Raw genomic sequence first — 26,249 nt, 5'->3', positions numbered from 1 at the left:
GTCCGTGCTGTCGCCACGCGGCGTCATTTTATGATCGATAAGACAGGAAATAAAAAAGAGAACTATTGTCTGAGTTATATCTAAGAAATGTCCATATCTCATGACGACAACCAGTATTGTTATTACAAAGAAATAAATCTAACTGTTATTTCCTGGTCCTACTGCACCATATATTTCACATTTTTACGTCCGATTATGTTAGAATTCACGTTTGTTCCTGTATATTTAACAAGGTTTCCTACGTTTAAACTATTTCTGACCAAAAATTCCGACACTGTTTGCTGGTCAACTCAACGTAAACTTGTACAGATTAAATTACTGAGCTTTTTTTCAAGTTTTTTTGTATATCTCGAAGAATAATCGACCCTGGAGGATCGATATATCGCATCACCGTTTGCTCGGTCGCGACTAACTTCAGAGCTGTTGTGAACAATGGCGACGTTTCGACGAAAGTGACATTCTAACGGACAAATGTGTTTTTACACGTTAACGTTAATCTTCTTTTCTAGGTAATTAATTACGCTCGTTAGGTGTTAGTCCGGTAGCATCTGTGTTTTACGATGGCTTTGAACGCGAACGCGTTGTCCAGTGACATAAGCCGAAGAAATCCACAGGATGAGTACGAGCTCATTCAGAGGATAGGTAGTGGAACGTACGGAGATGTTTACAAGGTTCGTAGTCCCCGCGGTTTTCGTAATAATAATCGTACATGTTGTATATTTGCGTCGTTGCATTTATTTTCGCAGGCCAAAAGACTTTCCATGAATGACCTCGCGGCTATTAAGGTTATCAAGTTGGAACCAGGTAAACTCTTCCAAGTTTTTCTCTCTCTTTTTTGGGGAACGTTTCACCTTTTTTCATTCATCAAGGATATCGCTTTAAGCATCTTCGATACGCACGGCGCGCATCGTTCTCGATACTCGTTTAACGGCTCGATCATTTAAACGGGTTGAATTTAAATGCCCTTTATTCTGTCCCTCGTGATCGTGTTCCATCTTCTTTACTTTCTCGCGTTTACTTCTCTCTGCGTGACAAATACGCATTCTTGAGGCATGCTAAGATCCCACCTGTTTCGATCTTAAGTCCCAATGCGACAGGTTTAAAAATCAGAAACAAGTCGATAGGCTTTTTTTGCGGCGAATGATTATAAAACGATTGTATGAATCGTGTAAACGGACATACCCTAAACTTAGGTTAGGTTAGGTTTTGGATCGTTGTATAAACGGATCACGAAATCTTCGTTTATAAGTCCCAGGGAGTCAAGAAAAGTACATAATTTTGATGCTGCAATTAAATATTGATAAAAAATAAATGAGAATAATTTTTTTTGTTCCAATGGAACAATTGTAAAATTCGGGGCTTGAGTAGAGGGTTTGATACAAAAAAAAAAATATATATATGTATATATATTACGTTTTCGTGCAATTAAGACGAAATACATATATAGGTTTTTCATTGACATGTCATAGTACATGTCATCATGCAAATAATTGTTGTAAAGTAGGGTATGCCTATAGTTTTGTTTACTTTGAGGTCATGGACTGTGTGTATATATGTAGAGTGAAATGTATAGTAATACAAAGCTGAAAAGTTTACAGAATGAAGCTTTGACATAATTTCTTGGTATTTCTTCTATTGATAATTAGAATGTTAGTTGTTTAAATGTTTCAGGGGACGATTTTGCAATTATTGAGCAGGAAATTTTGATGATGAAAGATTGCAGGCACCCTAACATAATTGCATATTATAAAAGTTACTTGAGAAGAGATAAATTATGGATTTGTATGGAATATTGTGGAGGTGGTTCCCTGCAAGATATATATTTCAGTATGTCTCACATTCTTGTATCAATTTCTTTTCTATATTTAACATATAATCTATTATTTCTTTGCAAAGATATTTATGGAACCGCATTCATAAAGTATACATTACAGCACTAAAAACTTTATGATAAAACATAAGAGTTTTAATAATATTATAGTAACTGGACCATTGTCAGAAATACAAATATCATACATGTGTCGTGAGACACTGCTGGGATTGGCTTACTTACATAGTATGGGGAAAATGCATCGTGACGTTAAAGGTGCCAATATATTATTGACCGAAGCCGGTGATGTCAAGCTAGCTGACTTTGGGGTATCTGCACAAATAACTGCAACCATCAATAAGAGGAAAAGTTTCATTGGCACACCTTATTGGATGGCACCAGAGGTACTTCTACTCACCTGAATAATGTTCCATCTATTGTGTTGTGCGTTTCGGGGCATACAGACAGTTTCACTTTTATATTTCATAGGTTGCAGCTGTAGAAAGAAAAGGGGGTTATAATCAGCTTTGTGATATTTGGTCGTGCGGCATTACTGCGATAGAATTAGCGGAACTGCAACCGCCTATGTTTGATTTACATCCGATGCGAGCTCTTTTTCTCATGTCTAAGTCCGGCTTCAAGCCACCGACGTTGAAAGATCGAGACAAATGGAGCCCGACATTCCACAATTTTGTCAAAGTCGCGCTAACGAAAAACCCTAAAAAACGGCCGACGGCCGAGAAATTATTGCAGGTTAGTTTTCTCGTCGCACGAATTTCACAGATGCTGCATCGACGAACTGGCGTTACCATATAGGCGAAAATTTTAAACGAAAACTATTATTCCAGCACGCGTTTTTTCAAGGCGAAATGAGCAAACGTTTAGTTTTGGAATTGTTGCAAAAGGTATCGAATCCTAGTCATATGTTTACTGATTTAGAAACTGATGAAGATGGAGCTGTACCTAATGTCCCGCAAAGGATCGCATCGCGTCATACTGCGAGACCTAGACCAAAAAGCCCCCTACCACAATTAGATGGCGACGGTAAGGGACAATATGGTCTCCTTTCGTGCTTTTAAATCGAGATATCTCGCGAATCGATATCGTTTAACTTCGATATAATATCGAACCCTCTAGACAGGGGGGAAGGCCCTCAATATACTCCATATCATTGGGGGGAAATACAGACAGTTTAGCAGGTACTTTCTGTATAGTACCTAAGATAAAAAGCATGCTTTATAAACAAAGTACCCTTTCTTAATTAGTGCCTAATATCAGAAAACGTCGAGTCGCGAGATATCTCGTCAACGAGCGCAAAACAATTAAACATAAATTCTACACGCATTGCAGATCAAATTAATCTCGATGGAACATTGCAAAGAGATTCGATATCGCCATCTGTGGACACTAGTCCAGCATGGGATATTATGGATATCATGAATAACGTCAAGGTAATTCGTGGCTTTCAAACACTTCCGGCGATAATCGATAATCGATAGTCGAAAGTTCCGCCATTACGATCGATCGAACTTCAGACATTTTTAAACGTTTGAAATTTAATTTTCGAATCTATGCGTGTTTAGGCTGTTCATAACTGTGATGTACATCCGGACTGTGGTATCGGCACTGCGTTCGAAGACGTGCAAGAAAAGTAAGTGGTCTCAGAGAAAATACCAATTTTGTTACATATAGTTAAGATTAATCTAAAACGTGGGGAGGGTTGATGCTTTAAGGTCCTTCCACTAATATGGTAATTGCTGTTTCGCTAACGATCGTTTAGACGAGGTAAATTGAGTTTACCTCACCAAGAAAATTTCGTAATTGATTGTACAGCTTAGAACAGCGTGTATAGCGAAACAGTAATTTTATGCTGAGCATTGTTAAGTTGCATACGGCACGTCTGCTTCCGCTTTTGCATACGTTGCATCAGTAATAATTATTAATAAATAGGAGACTATGTTTCCCTTCCTAAAGGCGCAACCTTTGGCCGTGTAAAAAAGAGTAATTAAACTGCATTGATGCTATAGAACAAAATCCAATTAGCTAATCCATCATTAATTCATGAACCCGTATGGTTCGAGCGGAAACGTTTTATTCCGTTCTAAATTCTACGTTTCCTAGACATGATATAGTTTATTTCTGTATCAGTACTGTTGGCGCTAACGTCACAACAGATAGTAGACAGTCACGTCGAAGCAAAACAGGCACAGAAATATTTCATATGAGTTTAAGGTAATGCATACAATGCAGGTAGTTTGGTGTGAAGATGTTGTAGTACAATTTTTAAATTTTACCCAGCGAAATTAACGTTTTACTGCATTTATATGTAACTGCGAAACCGTAAACGGAATGGACTGATTTCTATCCGATTTAGAATAATTTATAACTTGTTCAACGGATATTTCCTAGTGTTTTGAGTAGGCGTGTGCGTGTGACTGCATGGTATTTTGTTTGCTGGCATAGAATATGATTAAACACTACAGAGCACCATTCGTTCATATTATGTTTTGCGGATGAATATGTAAATAGGCAAATACTGCTTTTTTTTTTGTTACTTTATATGTGCATGTGTTACGTTATTAATTATACGGAGTGAGACATTTTAGATCATCCGAATAACTCATTTGCGTTGATTTGAAAGCACGAGTTCGACGACCTGTGAGTTATTCAGGTGTCTTGTACTAAACGTCTTACACGAAAGTATCTTAACTTAATTAGGTGAGACTTTTCTCTTTATATTTATTTTATTTCAACAAGCACTTCAACAATGGGCAAACAAAAATCCATTTTACGCGATGCAACGTCGTTCACGAATGATAATTAAATGTTTTTATTTCTCATTTGTGTTGTGAAAGTTTTATCCTTTGTTAAGGTGCATATGTTTCGCGTAACATACTATAAATGTGCATGCTTGAAATAAAAGTTCAAAAAGGTCTTGATCTGTACACTGCACCTGCTCCGTAAGTATATTATTTATTTTGTTTGATACGCTTAATGTATTCCCCGTATAAAGATCTTTTTGAATTGATACATTTATCATTTTTAGCGTTCGCTAAAATGTTACATATCCGGTAAAAAAATATTCCTCGAAATTTCTCAAAAGCTGAATAACAATTACTGTCGATTATACGTGTACCGGATGTGGCACATGCCTCAAGATATATTTTATTAAATTTTAAAGGACATGTTTTCACGCTTGAATGTCGTTTATATGGAATGAAAATTCAAGTATATTTTACATGGAACATCATTAAATCGTAATCTTGAAATAGTGCAGTATCTTGACATAGTTATTACTCAATACTTATATTACGTCTAACACTTACGTACAGATTTAATTTCACAAACTTGTTTCTATGTTAATTCTTTGTAGCATTAATTTCTCTGATCAGTTTGTAATTTTAATAATTTCTCCCAACAGGAGTCTATTGCAGTACATTGATGAGGAGTTGTTGCTAAGGTATTGGCAGGTAACCCTTTTCCCTTGCACCTTGCACCTTGCACTTATACTTCCTAATGCTGTGCATTAAACTTCTTACTTTTTCTTACTGCAGCTTCTTATTAATTTGTTGATCGATCTCCCGACGTCTTTTAACATATTTTCGTTTGCATTACAGTAAGAGCATTTGATTTAATATGATTTGTTTATACTATTTTGCATCTTGTGTTTCATTACTTCCCATTAATCAATTATTATTTACCCCCCCCCCTAAAATGTCTGTTACAACATTAATATTATATACCATATATATGTGAATAGCGTTTATGTAAGAGTTCATATTTTCGGAATATGCTTCGTTCTTAGATAGGTGCTCTTAATGTAGTTCATTGCATGTGAGTTTTTCTTAGAGAACTCGTTTTTAAACTTGCTGACCATATTGGTGGTGGAAATTCGTGTACCTATTACAGAGATTACGATTTTAAATATACACATGATACTTGTACCACGATCGTACGATTCCTATGATCGGGTACAATAAATGCAAGTGAAATAATACCATTAAGAATAGATGTTAATGAACGTAATTAATCTCTGTTGACGTTTATATTTACGATTTCGCGTGTCGTCTTCTCGCGATAACATTTTAAACTAATTATAAATTAATTTTTCATTGAATAATCGAACACTTGTGCGTCCTTTAAAAAATACAAGAGGATTATTTTGTAGAATCGAATCAGCGAGAAACTCGACAAAAGTAGTAAGAAAAAGAAATGTATAATCGTTTTATAGTATATGATTATAGTTTCATATGTGCAGGGGGAATGCAATGTCGATGGTTGGTGGGCATTGCGACCAGCTATATTCCCTGCAGTAAGTAAATGACAAAATGTAATAGTAGACTGTTTTACCTTTGGTTGTAGATTACGATTTCAATTGTTTTTCGTTACTTTCGTTTTAAAGTAACAAATGGGCTTCTATTTTAAAAATAATTTATCAGTAATGTACAGTCGAGTCTGGCTTTAAACAATCCATCGAAAGAACACTAATTATACACCAGCAGCTTTCTGTAATATATTGCCAGTCAGATAAGCAATACGATTAACAAATACGTAAGGTGATATGTGAAAATGTATTAACATAAACAATATTCTGTATTCCTTAAAATTTTTAAACAATACGGTTATTGCGTGCGTAGTTTCACTTGCATGGGAATATTTTTTAAACAGACAAAGGTAATTTTATTTGTACATATCGTAGAATATTATTTTTAAGAGCAATTTCGTTTTACAGTTTTGAAGTTTTCCCATGAAGTGTGCTTATTAGTAAATATCCCCTACATTTGAACAATATAATACGTCTCATTCGGTAATACTACTTGCTTAAACGTTTCGTTTTTTTCAATGCAACACCTTCTACAACATTTTATGCTCAAGTGCTTAATAAACAGTACATTACAACCAGATGTGGGCAAATTTTAGTTGAAAATATTTATAAGCTTTTAACAAAGCACATAGTATTTTTCTTTTATTTTTAGCCATAGAATATGCTAGCAAATCTGTTGGACTCCCTGTATATTTGTAATTTATTTGTATATTTCAATCCATAGTTGTATATGATGAAGATGGATATGCAAAATATCAATGAGATATATTTCCTAAATCGCCTTTAATGGTATAATTTGTAATTTATTTAAACATGTCAGATAATTCCAAGATTATTTCATGAAATAAGTGCCCAGGTCTGATTACAATTTCGCAAACCCACACTATAATAACATTACTAATAACAATATCATGTGCTCCCCCTAATCGTACAATCATAATGAATTTACATGCATTCGTTTCATCCAAAGATACAGCTTCTTTACTCTCTGACATGTTACTTCAATCACATATTCTTTTCTTCTAATAATCAATGCCAGTGTTCAAAGGTTTCACATGGAATAATAAACATAAGCTTTTAACCCTTTTGCTCCGGCATGCTCGTAATAAAATATGATCTCTGCGAACGGAAGTCGCGTAGCTGACGATCGATGCGAGCATACAGAGTGCATAAGATATCATTTGAAATATTTTCTAGAGCAACACCTTCGTTTTCTTACTCGTTCCTTAGTGTAAATCACCAAGGAACTTCGACTTGCGTTATTTTTACACGATCATACTCTTTTTGGGCTACATACACATACATACGTTCCTCGGAGCGAAAGGCTTAACTCCCAGCTAAATATTATCATTGATACGTATTCTCCATTTCATTATTCACGCATTACCAGTAATCTACTAACCCTAGTAGCACACGTGTTTTGACAAAAAGTTTCTAATAACAGTTTCCCCCTCTATATTACGTGTTAATGTTCGTAAATTTTGTTCCAGAGCTACGCTTCCTCTTGGGGAGTCATCGAATGATTGCGAAGTGCACTGCCCATACTATAATATGTCAGGTAGGGAGTCTATCTTCAAAGCAATGCTTATACTCATCGTATTAGAACGTGTACACATAGCACATTTCCTTCAAGACTTCCATACCAAACTGGAACATTGACTACAGTAGAATAACAAGCCTGTGTGGCCAAAATAACGTAATGGGGGATAAAATTCGGTCAATAAGCGAGGGAATATTGCATGTATACATTGAATGTTATAGAATGCAATTTTTAATCGAATAATGCGAACGATATGGAAGTTTTGAAGCGTTAGAACATATGTGGCTGTAGAATAAACAGTAGATTCGGTACTTAGGATCTCAAGCAAGTCCCAGGCGTCACAGCTCTGTGGACGAGTTGTATGGTCTGGTGAGCAGTAACCAGTCCTTAGCTGCTGTCAATGGACAACGTCAACGGTCTCTCTCGGACAGTGGTCCCAGAGACGAATCCCCACAGTCTAATGGTAGGAACATGCTGATCTAAAGCTAGATTTATGGGACAGTTATCCTGTACCTATACCCACTGAAGTTTTCTTCCCCTCTCACATTGGGGCCTTTTGCAATATTCCTCAGAATTAGTTAAATCAATCCATTCTAATCCAAACACTGACATGAGACGAGAATAACATTGACTGCTACTTCATCTATTAAAATACAACGATTAGGTTCATTTGACACGTTGACTGCCACGTCCCTTGAATACGAAAATAACAATCAAAGAATTGCACGTACCAATTGCAGTTAGAGTATTAGCATTCTCCTATCGGTTCTTTAACGGTACATCTAAATTTTGTATGAATTTAGTTAAAACTTTGGAAACGAGAATAGTTTATGAAGAATGTTTAAAAATGAACGTGAAAATGTTAAATTGACAATTGTAAACTCGTAAGAAATTTCTTAATATTGATGGAACATAAAGTCGAAATTTTAGAAGTTGCATGTTATTTTAACGCGTACGCGTTGCGCGTTACGTTCGTCTATACATATTCCCCTGTGAGAAGAATTTAAGATTAGATTACCAGGCATTGAGTACACATGGGGTAGGACGACCAATTGCAGTCAATCGTTTCATTAAATCATCCATGCGTCGCGGTCAGAAACCTGTAGCCTGATAGGACTCGAGCGCGAATTTAATATGGCAGTTAACGTTTTAAATAAATGTATATCATCAAATAGTAATTACTCTCTCATTAATTTATCGAGAAGACAAAATAAATTTTAATTTTTTTCTTAGTAAATGAGTACTTTGTTTAGGTCAAAACGAGGTGCCAGGCGACGGAGACGGCGAAAGTATGAGTCCAGACTTATTATCCGACACTCCACCTGTTCCTCCAAGACGAAGGGATAGGAAACGTCATACTCCTCCCAGGCCTATCAGCAACGGACTGCCGCCCACGCCCAAAGTTCATATGGGGGCGTGTTTCTCAAAAGTTAGTATCAACTCGAGTGACTTTAAATTGAATCAATAACCGATTTGGAGACTGGGTAAAAGAAAATCGTTTGTGTTTAGGTATTCAATGGCTGCCCACTGAGAATACACTGTACCGCAAGTTGGATTCATCCGGATACGAGGGATCAGCACTTGCTGATTGCGGCGGAAGAAGGGATCTACAACTTGAACCTAAACGAACTCCACGAAACTGCGATAGATCAGCTGTATCCAAGACGCACGATTTGGATGTACGTGATCAAGGATGTCCTCATGTCCCTGTCTGGTAAGCAATTACTAATTAACCGCTAATGGCGTGCAGACCGCATGTGAAAACGAGTAAATTTTCAGGGAAAACTCCTCAATTATATAGACACGATTTATTAGCAATGCAAAGCAAACAGAGCCACAGGTTTTCATTGCATATGAACAAAATACCTGAGAGATTAGTACCTAGGAAATTTGCTCTTACTACTAAAGTACCAGACACGAAGGGTTGCACTAAATGTTGCGTCGGAAGAAACCCTTATAACGGGTGAGTGAACAAATAAATCTTTCTGTGAAAAGTTGCATCGCTCGTGGGGAATATGGTAACAGTTAGGTGTATTCAATATAGGTACAAATACCTCTGCGGTGCAATGCCAACAGGGATATTTTTAATGCAATGGTACGATCCTCTAAATAAGTTTATGCTCCTGAAGCATTTCGATTGCACACTACCGTCGCCGTTGAATGTATTCGAGACTATTATCACTCCTGAAATGGAGTATCCGATGGTCTGTGTGTCCGTGAAACAACCATATCAGCAAAACAAATTGAAGCTGGATCTCATTAATATGAATTCAGGGGCTAGTTGGTTTCACAGTGACGAACTGGAAGACATGGATGGTTCAGGTACCGTTTATATTCGGTTCTCTCCATCGCGGGGTCACGCCATTAAATCGCGCATTGAAAATGTAACCGGAAATCCTTGTTTTAGCTACTGTGATACCAAGAAGGGAGAACCTTCACGTTATCAATGTTACGCAGTTAGAAAAAAATGCAATATTAGTGTGTTACGACAGTAAGTATATAGTAGGGACAAACATCGTTTGAATTTGTGATTTATATTTTGTTATTGCGCGTTGCAGATGTAGTGAAAGTGGTGTCGTTGCAAGGGAAACCTAGATCGACTAGAAAACACATGTCAGAATTACATTTTAACTTTCATATCGAATCCATCAGTAAGTTCGTTCGAAATTAACTCTTCCATTATAAAAAATAATTCTCGTTCACGATTTATTTATTCTGCCTTCAGTTTGCTTACCGGATAGTGTACTAGCATTCCATAAGCACGGTATGCAAGGTAGGAGTTTTAAGAATGGCGAAGTTACGCAAGAAATCAGCGATCCAAGCAGAACGTACAGATTACTTGGATCGGACAAGTACGTATTTGTTTTATTTTATTGCCAGCAATGTTTTCACAGTCCCTCGTTCTCTCTAAACGAAAGTAATGGTGATCAGTGATTTTAGAAGTGGACTCAAACTTAATTTGGTCGCTTGCGAAGACCAACGAATAGACCGTGAGTTTGATCGAAACTTGAATTTGCGTTTGTTCACAGAGTTGTGATGCTAGAGAGCCATTTGGTTCAATCGGGAACACTGACCGAATCAGAGGGGGCAGACTTGTACATACTAGCTGGACACGAGGCCAGTTACTAAATTTCATCTTTCAACTGTAAATCTGCAGACGTAATGTGACCCGCAAGTGAATTGTGACTCGCGCGGACTGCATTGTAAAGTAAAATGTGACTGTACTGAGAGGCAGTGGTTGACGTTGGTAAGAGAAATTGTTAATTATCCTGTTTAAAAGTGCACACGAATGAAAAGAAAAAAAAAAAAAAAAGAAAAAAATTAATTACCGACGTACATCAGCGTACACATCATTGTCACTGTTCTCCATATAGTTAATGCTACATAGACTGGTTATTTACCGAGAACTTTTTAACGAATACAGATTTAGAATTAGTGATCGATATTAAATGAGAGAGATAGATAACAGTGGAACAGAATATTGAGATGAACCGTGAATATATTCGAAATGATATGTAAATTTGCCCTCATGCCTGACAAAATAAAACTTATACCGATCGAATCTTCTGGCGAAAAGAAAAAGAAAAAAAAAGAAACATTCGACGCTATCGTAAAAATTTGTATTTTCTCGTTTTAACGTAAAATTATATAGAGGATGTTTCGAAACGAATGTTAGTTCTGACGTAGCAACGTAGTAAATTATAGACACGAGACTTGATTTTAAAAATTCTTTCCACCTTTCGATTCATCTTATTACATTTACGGGTTTGATACTCGAGAACCATGCATATGCATCACATTTACGGGTAGATATACGGATACTTATATTTTTCGAATGATTTTTAGATCGTATCGTGATAACGTGAAATCCCGACATCTTGGATGTGAATTAATTCTATTGCCGTAAGCTTCTTATCGGAACTTTGTATGACTCGTGTAAGGTATTGGCCAAAGGTAGTTTAAGTAGATTAATATATTTCAAACATTGAACAGCAACAGATACAACGATTTAAATACAAATTAGTTTACCGAATATAGAAAATTCTAATACCTAACGAATTGTCTAGCGAATATATATCTTTCTTCCGCGAAATACGAACGAAAATTGAAATCTCGCGCGTACGGTGAAACGTATTTCCGTTCTTTTGTATAAGTTTTGCTTTGGTAGGCATTGGGCTGTTGCATCAAAGTTATTTTAATAAGACATTGCGTTCATCAGTGTCTCTAATTTTGGACGATTGTACTACGAAGATACAGTATAAATTGCAAAGTAGTTTATGATGGCAATCATAAATTATTTATTTTAAGAGGTATATACGGAAAGGCTTAGCAGTTAATTCGTTCGAACAAATCCAAGACGATCGTTTTACTGAGTACATAAAACTGTTTTAACTATGTACAACGTGGAATGTTTTACTTTACATAATTAATTATCAAATGACGTTGATAATCGAACCTGGCAAGAGTTAACAGTCGCAATAGAATCCTCCCGTTTGTTTAATTTCCTTTCTTTTAAAAACGTATGCCTTCAGTGGATATATATATAACACGGATTAACAAAAATTCTTTTTTATTGTACAAGTACAATCCACGCCCAAAAGTTTATTTCCATAATCGAAACGCGAATATCGATGGAAATATGGTATCTCGCTTCCGTGAGATAATATGGAAAATATGTGGATTTTTACGATTGGTTTTTAAGACTGGGAGATATGCGAAAGACTTTCTTAATATACACGAACGATGTATTCGGGAGGAAGAGTGCTGGATGAATAGAATTTAAGTGGAAACGTTGATGCGAAAATTGAATTAAATATTTTCTAATTTACGGTTCGTTTTATAAAATTAACTCGTTTTTAATAGTTGAATTTTTTAATTTTATTCGCAACGGATGGCGCAGTATTTTGCAACCCGTAACATTAGAGGTTTATCGGCGATTCGATTGAAATTAGTATTAAACCTATACTATGTGATATATTTCTGTAATTTCTTTATGTAATTAATACAGAAACAAGTAATTATTCTGCTATGTTACCTATTACATGCAGTATGTAATATAGCTGATGTTTCTATTTAACGTCCGTCTAAAAGGAACATCATTCGTATAAAAACTATTATAAATATAATACGAAAGTAACATTTTTTTATTATTATTTATCTAGAAAATGGCTACATCGTTTATGTAATTAAATAATACTCATTTATTATACGTTTCTGTTGTGGTATCGTATATTAAAATAAATGTCAGGTTGACCAATTTTAATAAAACCTTAACTAATACAAGTAGAAAACTATATACATTTTGCATGCAGCAAGTAGCATAAAATAAAAGACACGTCAACGTTAAATATTTATTATAGTTTATGATTAACATTGCTCGTCCGTTATATTAAATTTAAAAGGACACTTTCAAAATTTTAATTCTTAGATTTTGTTTCTGTATTTAATTCATATTTTTATTGGCATATATATACATACATATATATATATACCGATTAACAATTTAAAGACATTACAATTACCAGGAACATAATTTATGCGTGTACGTTTATATTTAAAAAAATACGATCGGATGTTAGTAACATTTAAACAAATATGACGAATCTGTAAAGGATCAATAGAAACAATGAACAGTATTTCGTAAAAAGTACATTTAGGATATTAATCCTTTTTAGTACATTGAACGTAAAATAATATTTAAAAATGAAATCACACATGTATCTAAAGGAAAGTATTTGGTGTTGAGATTTTAAGTAGTTAACGATAACAATTTTAAAAGTGCTTTTTCGCGTAGCTCGAATTCCGTTAGAGTAATGGTAATTTATATATTTTACTGTTAGCGTCAAATAATAAGACTATTTGAATTTAATGTCGGTCAAGGATAAGTGTAGATCGTTCGACACTCGTAATCAGGCCTTTTGATAATTAAGAATTTGAAAAATATGGATAATTAAATAGGCGAGAAATTTGAAGGGGTGTATTAAATATTTGTTGCGCGTAAAGCTGATTACGGTAGACAATTATTTTTTAAAAATTGTATTCGATTAATTGCATTCGAACTTATCAGTGTCCTTTAGATGCGAATTAGTAAATTTAACGAGTATCTGGCACTTTTCCATCCATTGTCGATACATTGGTATCTCGCAAATCAAAATTGATCGATTTGCAACAGCACGAACGAAAATGTAATTTGAACTAGGAAGGATTGACAGAGTAAAATTATCTTGGAAATGTTGAGATATTTTAGTATTTTATACGAAGTTTTGCTCTGTAAATAGAAAGTAGGTTACTAAAGAAAGTATTATGCTATTAAAGGTTTACTATAATAGTATCATATTTGACTGCTTATTGTGGTAAATAATTATGTTACATTGATTATTGTATCTAACGTCGAAGCATAAGTGGTGTAACATAAATGTTTAACACTAACAATTGTTTATCGTTAAGTTTTCCCAACATTCCAAAATATTCGGAAGTAGATGGAATTCCAGAATACCCAGGAAATCTCATCTTTTGTATAAAAAAAAAAAAAATTGTTTCATTTATCTTTTATATAATCTACTGTCATACATATATTTTTATTATACGTTTATATTAAAGTTCATAAAAAACAAAATAATACTAATTTTATCTTTCCGTCGATGAAGATCGTTAGAAATTTATTTGCAATTATATTCGTTTCTCTGACTCCTGTTTTAAGCGCTGTAAATAAAATTTGAAGTGTTACGCGACTTACACCACTTATGTTGTGGCATAATTTAATACATAACGCGAAGATTTGTTATTATAAAATGCAGGAAACAATTGCGTTTAACGAAATAATATATTCCGTGCAGACAATTCTTTTATATAAAGAAAAAAAAACAACAATTGAAACGATTACGTGTTCATGATATGTCCAAGATAGTTCGCTTTACCGTTTTAAATATCACTCTTGTCTTTTATATCGTTTTTAGACGAGTTTTACAATACTTTGTTCAAATATTTCATTCCCCGATGTTGAAAAAACTTTATAGAATAAAATATTTATTCGTAGCGAATGGTTGCACGCACATGCGGAAATTATAAACAAACGTAGTTCAAATACGATTTAATTGAGGCATAAGTTCATGTTTTAAATACGCCTAATTAATTATATTGCGCTTCGTCGTTGCAATGATATATTTACTATATATAGCAAATACACTTATACATTTATCGTGGCATTGAAGACAAGAGAGATGTTTCAGGGAATACAGTTAAGCAAGTCCATGTTGCAGTATATATTTACCATGCGTTTTTGTCGATAATTTAGTATGCAATTACAATCAGTGCTTAAGCAATCAAATACCGAACGAAATGTTTAATCAAATTGCGTGACTTGGTTAAAAGTGTCTACTAGCGTTGCTCATACAGATTGGTAGATTTTATGAAGGGAAAAGTGTATAAAAGCAAATGTCTTCCTCGTGTTTGCAACTAAACAATATACCGTTAGAAGATGTTCAGTGCCCGTGGGATCATCGCGTAAATGCAAACGATTTATTCTCATACTGTTACTATCACTAGAATCTTTCTCGTTGCTTAATTTGAGTTACTGATGTTCGTAATTAGTCGTGTTCGTTTGTAACTTTGTTACACAGTGTACAGTATTCCGTAACAGGACGCCTCTTTATAAACTTACGTACGACTTGAAACCTAAGTTCTTTTCTTTTTGTTTTATTTCTCTGTACAATAATTATTGAGAACGAATTATCAGTGTATCTCTAAATTTTGGATCGAGGTACCGGAAAAGCTTGTGCTTTCTAAACATTAAGAATAACTTTCCGGAAAATGTGTAATGGTGTGATATAGATTACTAGAGATATATGTGTATATTCAAAGGTATATTGGTAATATAGCCAGGGAATATCTTATAATAAATTGCACCTAGACATGAATGTTTATTTTACAAGTTAGTCGACACTATGCACAATTAATTATACAGGGGTGCCGTTAAATTATATCTCACGAGCACCATGGATGGAGATTTTAGTAACACCCTGTAGAGAAGTACTAATTCTTTCAATTGTTTATTATTCTAATATTTTATGATAATTCGTTGCACACTTCCCGGATATATTACTAACCCTTTATCTTCGATATACATATACGGTATTAATTTGTTCATTCTGTAAAGCATCCGTTCGCCGTTATCGATAATCTATTTCAATAATGTCATAAATACACTGCAACGTTACCTGGCAAATTTTTCTATCGTTACAAAGACAATAATTTCGTTTGTAGCGTCGACTATGCAATTCGAGCAAAGAAAAAAAAAGAATGTGCAACTCGCATTGGCTAAACGCGATAGGGAAAATACATTTACACCGACAACAAAACGACTCGAGAATATTAGACAAAGAGAAAGGAATATAATTATACATAATCCTTGGCAGACCAACTATTAAGAAACATAAAGTTTTAGGATGGGAACCGCAGGAACACAGAAACATCTTAGATGGAAATTTTACATATCCGTGTTCTTATGACCACGAAATTCTAAATACAACCCTCGATAGAGTTTTGTTGGATATAGTGCATAGCTGAAATATTTAATTCTTATTGGATCTCAATGTGCATATATACCGCGTGTGATCGCCGAGGGATTGATCATTTACATGTTCTCGATCAATTCTCTCGCGCACACGGCGTAGATTTCTCTAGCAGTAGGACAATTAGTACAGCGATAACATGTACCTGTCCATATCGACCAGACCAAGTGTCTTTGCCTCTACTTACAAACGGAGAATGCAAAACTGTCAAGATGAATTTCTTCAATGACTTTTTAACACGTTAAACGCCGCGTGGATATACTTTGAAAATGCAACGATGAGACTTTTATAGCAATAAATATTCTACTATCTTCTCTAACAATAAGTACATGGGTTGCCCTTGCGATGGAGCACTGGCGGTTGACAAGAAGAAGGCTAACGACTGCTCCCATCCCCACTCTAACTTAGAGTCTACCAGTTCACCTACTGCCTCACGAATTGTCATTAATGACGCACTGTAAGTAGGGGAGCTATCAGAGTGGGGATGTGAATACTCGTTGGCCTTCTTCTCACAGACAGCAATACCTAAATATCAAACTATTAATTTTAACATCCAACTCGCCAGAATTTTATAGAGAATTCAAAATATATTCGAAGAATCATTGTCATATCCATTTTGTAACGATATTCTTTTACTTTTACGAGAAACAAAGTATACTATATTGAGCTAACTCGGTACAAATGAGCTGCAGCACCACGATGAGTGCTCGCAGCTTGTTGCGTCGGCTAGATGAACTTATAATTAATTAGCTCGGCGTTTAACGTGTTAATAAGGTTCGTGTTAAAAGAATTCAGCTTGTTGGAGTTGCAGGATAATATTTCTGAATGCTATGGGTTTAGAAATAACATTCTGCAACGCTCTCGGTTTTGTATTCGCTTTGATTTCGATTTCAATAGTGTTTCTTTTTATAAAACGAGATGATAAACAAATGATTTATATTTATTTAACCCTGAGAGCGACAGTGATGAAAATATACTTAAAATTCTTTAATAGTTAAAATTACATATTTTGCTAACTTCTTTTTATCTTGTGTACAATGTTTTCTCTTCGTTTTCAGAAGTTATGATTCTATTATTATCTTTCTTTAATTGCTGTTGTTTGAAGTTTGTACAGAAGGTTGTTGCTTTCAGGGTTCAAATGAACCACAACTCACAGGTGCTGTTTCATTATTGTTAAGTTAAAATAGCAACACCGGTTCAATGTTTGTCAGCTATGTATTATGTTTTCCATGGGAGTGCAAATGTGTAACAGAAAGAATATTTTAAGAGGCAAGTACGTATTGTAAGAATGATGAAACGATTTAGAGAGAACGAGACAGAGATACGCAACGGAAAAGAGATATATAGGAAAATCTAAATATAAATATATATATTTAATAAAATTCTTTAACGAAGAAATGTAAGTTCAAAGATGGTGTGTAAATTAGCGCGGACAACAGTACCGAGATTTCGTTGATTTACGCCGTTTTAAGGGAGAACTATAATAAATTGTCAATATGTCAATAGCACGTTATTAACCAAAGCTTTAGCTGCGAATAAGAGCGACGATTAATGAAATTATTCTTACAAGTGGAAGCGTAGAAGAGGCGCGTCGTTGTCGCATAAATTAATTCTAGGTTTAAGGAGCTTCTCGGTGAGATGCTGTAAAGGAAAATAAATTAATCACTCGGTTTATCTGTTCACATCAGTATTTTCCAACTACTCTGACATGGAGCAGGACGAAATCTGAAAATAAGTTCTTTAAACGTTGGATTAACTTCGGGACTTCCTGCAAAAAATTTAGGCATCTAGAATCGTTGATGTTCCGATTAGTTTAATATTTTTTATAGGTCCTGCGTGGAGCCTATGTTGGAAAACACTGGTTTTGCCCGTTTCGTTGCGACAAATTTATTAATGTTAATTAGCCTTTCGTGAAACAATGGACCAGCGTGTTCGTAACGAATGAAATTTTACCCTTCTTTTCTTCTGCGTTATGCGACACTTCGTTACTTGAACCAAGCGTAGAGAGGATCAATCCTGTGTACAACATCTCAGAGAACGTAGAAACTCTGTAAACGAGACGAATCTTAATTTATTCTTTATATTTATATTCATAACCGAAAACGAACGAAGTATCGAACGATACTTCGTCGTAGGAGAATAGACTCTAATCCAAAATAATAACGCGGTTAAGTGTATTATAGTTGCTACGGTTGTATATAATGTGTATAACGGATGATCGTTTTTCAGTTCACCGAGCTTCTCGCCCGTTTTAGTCAATCTTTCTTTTTATATAAATACAGTATTGCGAAGCTAATTTATGAACATTTATGTATCATTTACGTGTATCTGTAAGCACGACTAGCCAAACCTCTGTAAATAGACACTCTCGTAATAAACCTACCTGAAGCAACGTTTTGATATTACCTTTCGATCCCTTATTCCTTCTTCCAATATGGCGTCTTCTCTTCTCACTGCACATTCACTATATGTACCAATACACATGCTACCGAGACACCATAAGTACAACACTTGCAGCAGTGGTTTCCAAAATGTTTAGAAGACGCTCCTTATATTACAATTTAATTATAAATGGAGAAATACACCTCACTTAAACGTCTCTTCTCATAGGGTCCCTATTTTAGAAAACACTGCTTTACATACTTAGTCTAGAATATAAATTGAAAGACCAAGATGTAATAGAAGTGCTAAAACAAGTTTTCCCATAACTGTTATCAAAGAAGTGTGAAACCTACAAACATGGAAGTTCTGACAATAATTGAATTGATTTATTACAACAATACTAACTCCTCCGCATAATGCAATTGCAAATAAACCACGTATTCATTTGCATTATGTGTTCATTACTGTCTACATACTGTTAAATATACCATGAGTGTTCTTTTTATATAATTAGATAATAGTTAACCCGTTAGGTTCAATGAATAAATAAAAAATAAAAATTTTCTCTCCTATTTGAATAAGTTTTGTTTATTATTCGGAAACAAAATAATAATTCGAATCCTAACGAGTTACTGTACGTTTATCGACATATCGATAATCGATTTACATCAGCTTGACCAACAACGTTAAAATTAAGAGAATTTCCATTGTAAAACTTTGTTAACAATACAGGGTTATTAATAATCGTTATCGTATTAATTGTTTGACACTTTCGATTTACAGGAAATTGAACAAACGAATGTTTAAAAGTTTTCCCTGGACGTGCATTAAAGACTCCTTTCAATTACCCTGTATCATTTGTATGAAATTTACGTATGACACGGATTAAATACGGCATACGTTAATTGAAATTATCACTTACAACATTTTTCTATTTACCGCTAGTTTACATGATATGACAAATTTATACGGCAGTATTTGTTTCAATGTTGTACAATCTATATGTACTTCAACACTAGAACTTCATGTTTGCATGGGAAACAGTTCATGCAAGGCACAAATAATATAAAGGGAAACGTAATGTGTACATAACAATTGTTTTATATTTTTTTTTTTTTAATCAGACCATTCAACAAAAATACTGTCTTCAAAAATTACGTACAAAATACAAAACATTCCCTCTTACAATGTAAAAAAAAAAAATTCATTATGCACATATTATGCCTTCCATTACAGTATCTGAGTTTCATCTAGATCAATGTTACTCTCTATGTACCCTTATTTCGAACAACCCTCGAATGGGAATCATCTTCCATCTTCGCTTTCGCCTTCCGCTGTATTAATAAAATATAATCTCAAACATTGTACTTTACAGATCACTGAAAGACAAATTTCATTGGCTGAGCCACACCTCTAGCGAGTATTATTGATCCGGAGATTGATCTTAACCCTTTCAAGATGTGTACCTTTTTCCACCATTTTAGAATCATCTTGCATAACCCCAACAGGCATAGATCATACTATAGCTACAAAAAAATACCATCAGGGGTCACTTTGTGCAACCAGGAGTTGGACTGGACACGTATTTTTGAACATCTCTTCATTGTTATTGTATACAGGTATCTTGTTTTAGTTAGGTCTCATTTCTAATGGATACTTGTCAATTCATTGCACATTTTGAGGTTAATCTGACAACTGTGGTATCAAGCAAGCTAAACACTTATCAACAATTGTTGAAAAGGGATCAATTTGGAAATGTGTTGACACAAACTAGCCCCGACTAATTTCAAAAGGATTAAGAACGCCAACAAACGTGAAATTCATGCGTTCTAGATTCAATTTCGCAGGATTTGTACACTTTCATTGGCATAAATTACGTTTCAACGTGCCCCTGCAACTGGCCCACGATTTTCCTCACCCAGCCAGCTTGGCTCTGTCCTGCAGACACATCGTCCCTCTCCTCTCCACTGTTCTCTCCACAGTTACCCTGCAAACTACTCTTGGGATACTGATAGGTCTCGCATTCTGTCACAGGTGACTTCTTGTAAACCTTAGAGTCCGACTCCTGTTGTTCCTTCAACAGCACAGACTTAATCTTCAAATAGTCAGGCTTCTGGGCCACGCTGGGCTTGCACTTTGTCGTCGCACTGTACGCAGGGGGATTCACCGATACGCTCGACTCTGTTCTCTTCTTCGCGGGTATCGGCGGAGCGACTTTGCTCTTGAAAGGCTCCTCCGTGCAGTGATTCGAGAATGGCCTGGTCACGAGTACCTCCTCTATGTCGCTGAATATTGCACTATCCCGAAACGCGTCGTCTACGTCCGCGTCCACGTAATTCTCGATCGTCTCGAACGACTTCTCGTAGAAGCTATCCGTCTCGCTCTCCCGGTTCTCCGGGCTCTCCTCGTCGTCCTTCTTCTCTTGGTCGGCTTTGGTCACGCTGTTTGCCAGTTGGCCGAGCCGTTTGGTCTCGGAGAACAGTATCGTAGGGTCCGCGTAGTCGGACTGAGCGATACGAGCGCCCAGGCTCGAGCTCCCTTGCTTGTAATAAAGCGATGGGACCCTCGAGTCCGATGCTCTGGCAGCGCAGCCAACGAGCTCCTCCACGTCGGACGAAGACTCCCTGGAGTGCTTCAGTTTGCCTTTTCTCTTCAACTTACCTGCGCTCAACGAGCTGAAGTACTTGGTCCGTTCGAGCTCCTCGCTGCACTCCAGGGTCTCCGTGCTCATCGTATTCCTCAAGACCTGCAGACGATTGCCAGCCCTCGAGAGGACGTTCTTGAATATGGTGGCGCTACCGGTCGCGTTGGCCCTGTAAATTTTATGGTCAGGATGTATGTTGGCGGTCGTGGAGGACACGTGAAGCTCGGAATAGGCGTCCGTCAGCGTGTCGTCCAGGGAACAGAAGAACGTCGAGGTGGACGTTGAAACGGACGTGGGGAACTTGGCGATCCTGCCCTGCGGCTGACACGTCGAGGCATATCTCTCCATGTCCTCCAGATTGATCTCCGCCGGCTTGTCCGAGGCTATCGTGAAAGGCCTTTCGCTCATCGGTTTCCCGTCCCTCTGTAAGAACCGCGATTTGGTCACGTTTTGCGTCGAGTTAGGATTGATCTGAAAACTGCGCGGAAGGGAGCCACACTTTTGAGGAGACGTTGGTAGTCCCTCGCAGCGTTTCGTTAACCAGACCGCCGGACGAATCGGACTGTCGTTACCGTCCAAGTCCTTCTCCTCCTGCAAACCCTCCCAAACGTGCTGCAAATTGTCATAGTTGCCAAACCCTTTGCTGGGTTCTGTCGCTTCCTGAACATTGTTCGCGGCTGTCTCCTTGTCGTTCACTACGATTTCAACGTCAGGCTCCTTCTCGACAGGCGTTGGAGTCACCTCCTCGCTTCTGGACGTCGAATTTTCCCTTATCCTCAGCGCAGTCTTGATCACCTTGCTCTCCGTCACGATGCTCTGCCTTTTGAACGCCTCGAACAGAGCCTTCTTCTCCTGGACACGATTGATCTTGTTCTTCAGGCTGCTCTCCGCTAGTTTGTTGTTCTCTGCTTTGTTCAGGTTGTCGTAGAACACCTGCAACGTGGGCTGATGGTCCCGCGACGAGGACAACGAGTTCCAGGTGTTGTTCGTTCTGACCAGTCGGTCGCGTTGCGCCGCCCTGAGACGCGCCAACCTGTTGTTGTTGGAGTTGTCGGTGATGTAATTGGTATTCTCGGAGTCGCTGTCGTCGGACGTGTCAGCTGACCGGTGCTTGTTGAAACGTTGCTGCTGCCTGACGTTCAGTATGCTGTTCGTTCGTTGTTTCTCGAGCAGCTTTTGGAATTCCTGGTTCTGCATAAGTATGTGGCCAACTATCTCTTCGACGGTCTGCGCTTGGGTCTGTTGCTCGGTGTTCTCTTTGGTTTCAGGCGGCGGAGAGTTCGACGATTGCTTGTCGTTCTCGATAATTGCGCACTCGGTCTCGACCGTGGCCGACCCGGTGTCGCCTGTGTCCTCCTTTTGCTCCTCGTCGGATTGATTCAGGCACACGTAAGATTGAAAGCCCGGCTCTGACTTCCGTCTCCAACCGGTGAAGCGATCCTAAAGGAGAAACAACCATCAAAACCGTTTGGTAACAGAACAACCTTCTTTCAAGATGTTTTGATGTATGACCACAGACAAAGTATAATTTTTTTCTTGAAAGTGAGTAGGATTTCGGGGGTATGTGTATTGACCAAAAATGATTGTAATTGACCTCCGCAACCGAAAATAATTTTTCCAGACTTATTTGAAATTTTTAAATTTTGTTATATAAGGTGTCTACTTGTATACCTCGTCTGTAGTATGACACCCAGTGAAAAGGATAACGTGGGTAAAACTCTTTTGCTTTAATACCTTGACTTTTGACCCACGTCCTTCTGAAACTCTAATACCCTGTTCCCTAGAATCATTTATGGCAGCATCCTCGCTCTGATTCTTTCTTGGCGATGCTGGAGAATCCTAAACAAAACATGGATGAAATCAAGAGAGCTAAGAGAAGGAGTGTAAAATTTATATAGTATGTTCCTCTACCTCGGTTGTAGTCTCAGACTTTCTGGCACCTTTTTTAAACTTCTGCCTAAGCCCAGTTTCAGACCTTCGTCTCTCCCTCTCTTGTTTACGCTTCTCTAAATATTCCGGCGGCGCGGAATATTGCTTCTTCCCCGATCCTTTGTCCGCGAGGGCATCGTCTGCGGATATTTGATAATCGCGATACAAGTAATGTCGATCAATTAACGGAGTTTCGTGATTAAATGTATAATTTACCTTCGGGTTGCGTCTGGCCAAGTTGCAAGACCAACTGTCTCGCGTGGGAAGGTATAACCGCGTTGTAATTCTCAAGTATCACCCTCTTTATTTGCAACGTCCATTCCCTCTTCTGTTCTAAGTTCCTTGCCTGATTCGAATAAAAACAAGGGAACGTTGAACACAAAAACGGTTCGATTTCAAAGAATGGACAAAGAAACTGTACGTATTTTACCTGTAAGGTGTATTGCAGTCGGGGATTGTCAAAAGGAATAACATGGAAACTGAGTGGTTCTCCTGGTATGCTTTCGATGAGCATTAAGTTTGAACACTATGAACACACAATTACAAAAACTTTTAGTAGCATTTACTTTGAACAATAGAAGTTTTATAACTTGTTAGATTGGGGATGCAACTGAAAATGTAGGTTATACCAAAGTGTGAGTCATGCAGACTAGTCTTATAGATTGATACAGAATGGATCAAGGATAGAACAGTGAATATGGGGATTATACCATGATATGAGCCTTGTAGACTAGAAGCCCATCCTCCTTCTTTTTGGTGAGAAGAAGCATACGATCGAACAAGAAAGCGTGCCTGGGGGCTTTCGCCCCTCGCATTCTAAATCGTCCTTCCGCCACTAGTTCGCCACTTGTGGTTAAGTCAGGGCCAGGCCAACCGTACAGAAGCGATTGAATCTCTTGAACACGCACGGCGTGCTCGTGTCTTCGTTTCATCGCGTTAATATGCTTCGCAATGCCAGTCATCGCTACTAGCGCTGCTTCAATCGCCTTCCTCCCTTCAGCCTCATTTTCTCTTAATTCACAGTCCGCCCCATACTCCTTGGACAAGTTCTGCGAATTAGACAGTTCAGCACATGAGACGTTAATCTTCTTCGCGACTGCTGAAGAAAGAAGATCGGCACTTATGTCGAAAACTAAGTTTAACTTTCATTTTTTTTTGCATCGTATTTAGCTTGGAACGAGACGGAATCAAATACAGAACTTGCCTCTAGAAGCAAATGGTACTTAAGGATCCTTTGAACGGGTTTCAGAAGAAACGATCCAAGAGGTAACGCGTGCCCCAAAGCTGCTTGCCTCTCTCGAAATGCATTTGCAGTTTCTTCTTGACTCATTAAATCGGTCAAAACGGACACTGTCCTGTAATTAACAGCATTAATTTCGAGCCAACGTGTAGAGAACTAGGGATTAAATCTAGGCCCCTTAAGTATCTTTTGATCTTCGTATTGATCACTTTTTAATACAAAGATTCAGCGATTTACCTTGGGTAATTGGTGCAATACTCTGTGTACACTTTGAATCCTGAGTTGTGCTTTATAAACGTGTTTGCCATGCAAACAGGATCCAAGCCACATTTCTCTATTTCTTTAAGGAACTCTCTGAAATCAAATTTCACGCATGCAACATACATAAACTCAGTACTCCGGTCAACTTGATTTTTATTTTAGTTGGCGTTCTTTGTTTACTATTGTTTAGAAAACACGAAGACTATTATTACCTGTTGAATTCGAAGATATCCTCAATATTACTAAATAAGTCGCTTAGTTGCATTCCATGCGCAAACGATGCCGGATCGTTTCTCCAACATATAAGGTAACCCTGCACACAGATTTAGTTTTAAGTTTCATAGTCGTAACGCGCGATGTAGCGCGAATAGGAAGCAAGACACACCTGGATAATTTGTCGCAGGTGCTCCACATATATCGCTTCGGTGTCGACTATTTCGAGGAGCACCCTTTCCATGGGATTTCGATGGGGATCGCAGTAACGTGGTCTGTAGAACGGGGAATCCTTCTCCGCGCTGTTTCGTCGTTGACCACCGCCATCGTTTCCGATTCGACAGTTCGTTTCTGAGACCGTCACCACTCCGCTGTCTCCAGAACCTATTTCATCACGAAATTGAACATTAGCTGACCAACTACAGATTAATCATAATTCAACAAGGAACGTGAACCCGACTAGTCAATAGTCGCTTCAGCCAGCGCAGTTAATGCAAGAAAAATTGATAAATGTATCAGACTATGATGAATTGTTGTGAACAGGATGAAGTATAATCCTGACTCAACTGCACGAGGATGGAAATTGATAAAATATCTCTGTTACCACTTCCTTTGGGACACAATCGGGCAGTTACGGATGACTAGGGGCTCGTGGTGCAATCTGACTAAGCCTAAACGATAAAAATATATTGCTATACCGGTGCACGGATCATTCCCGATGGATTCCGGGCACGTATTTGTACGGCTATGAGCAAACTAGACTGGTTTCGTCAGCCTTTATGGCTTTCGCGCGGGTAACGATTGTGCTCCAAAGCTTGAAATATTTTAGAAATCTGTTTCCCAATGTATCGGTCGACGGAGATTCCAAGGACTCCGACTTTCTCTCCGCTGTAGCGTAATAACCAGCAATGACAGTAATGATAGCAGTGGCAATAAAGTTCTCTCTCGGCGTTCCGTGATCATCGAGGAAAACGTCGGCTACGCGGCCTGAATTGCTACTGGCACGAGAAAATGCGTGCATTTCGAAGACTATAAAAGACCACCGCTGATCACACGTTTCGGCGCAAAAATTGTTTTATACGAGGAGCCGTTTCGCTTTCGTTCCAGTACCGTTCCTCGCCATGCTTTTCGCAATTCGAAAAACGAAACCTCACGGAGGTCCGAAAGAAACTTAGTTGGTTCTTGCAAACTAATGTTGGAAGTTAATTCTGTTTCTGGACTTGGATCTTTTTGTAATTTGTTCCTCTGCAACACGAGAGGCGGAGTTATGAGTCAATGGGCGGAGTTATATCTGCTTGGTGATATGGTGGGGGACGGTCAGCGTGACCTTCAGTGG

The 26,249-nt window shown here is 37.4% G+C and overlaps 2 protein-coding genes across 8 annotated transcripts in view; one reads left to right on the top strand and one right to left on the bottom strand.

Annotated features, from left to right (window-relative positions):
* Positions 1 to 433: 433 nt before the first annotated feature.
* LOC122396123 (mitogen-activated protein kinase kinase kinase kinase 5) lies at positions 434 to 18,619 on the top strand. 6 transcript variants are annotated; one of them, XM_043394253.1, is made up of 21 exons: positions 434 to 671; positions 747 to 804; positions 1,672 to 1,827; positions 1,982 to 2,214; positions 2,300 to 2,563; positions 2,659 to 2,854; positions 3,161 to 3,261; positions 3,394 to 3,461; positions 3,959 to 4,042; positions 5,232 to 5,270; positions 6,069 to 6,122; positions 7,625 to 7,692; positions 7,991 to 8,137; positions 8,928 to 9,103; positions 9,184 to 9,388; positions 9,454 to 9,637; positions 9,719 to 9,996; positions 10,082 to 10,165; positions 10,233 to 10,325; positions 10,400 to 10,526; positions 10,704 to 18,619. In XM_043394253.1, the coding sequence occupies exons 1-21, from the start codon at positions 561 to 563 to the stop codon at positions 10,801 to 10,803; spliced, it is 2,826 nt and encodes a 941-aa protein (XP_043250188.1). In that variant the 5' UTR covers positions 434 to 560; the 3' UTR covers positions 10,804 to 18,619. The 6 variants fall into 6 exon arrangements, with proteins under 6 accessions (XP_043250188.1, XP_043250191.1, XP_043250190.1 ...); XM_043394256.1 differs by lacking the exon at positions 3,959 to 4,042; XM_043394255.1 differs by lacking the exon at positions 6,069 to 6,122.
* An 827-nt stretch (positions 18,620 to 19,446) lies between these two features.
* Positions 19,447 to 26,249, bottom strand: part of LOC122396035 — a 53,057-nt gene continuing 46,254 nt past the window's right edge. For both annotated transcript variants that reach the window (XM_043394101.1, XM_043394102.1), the window contains exons 3-12: positions 25,086 to 25,297; positions 24,913 to 25,013; positions 24,677 to 24,793; positions 24,404 to 24,554; positions 23,910 to 24,248; positions 23,630 to 23,725; positions 23,416 to 23,545; positions 23,182 to 23,339; positions 23,005 to 23,109; positions 19,447 to 22,710 (exon numbers count right to left, since the gene is read on the bottom strand). In XM_043394101.1, coding sequence (XP_043250036.1) covers positions 20,500 to 22,710; positions 23,005 to 23,109; positions 23,182 to 23,339; positions 23,416 to 23,545; positions 23,630 to 23,725; positions 23,910 to 24,248; positions 24,404 to 24,554; positions 24,677 to 24,793; positions 24,913 to 25,013; positions 25,086 to 25,297 — 3,620 coding nt within the window. In that variant the 3' untranslated portion in view covers positions 19,447 to 20,499. The remainder of the gene's footprint in view (positions 22,711 to 23,004; positions 23,110 to 23,181; positions 23,340 to 23,415; positions 23,546 to 23,629; positions 23,726 to 23,909; positions 24,249 to 24,403; positions 24,555 to 24,676; positions 24,794 to 24,912; positions 25,014 to 25,085; positions 25,298 to 26,249) is intronic.

This window comes from Colletes gigas, unplaced genomic scaffold (genome assembly GCF_013123115.1).
Source record: "Colletes gigas isolate AHSC1104 unplaced genomic scaffold, ASM1312311v1 Colletes_gigas_Sc00007, whole genome shotgun sequence".
NCBI lineage: Eukaryota > Metazoa > Arthropoda > Insecta > Hymenoptera > Colletidae > Colletes > Colletes gigas.
Note: the sequence above shows the minus strand (reverse complement) of the source record. Positions and strands in the feature narration are given on the sequence as shown.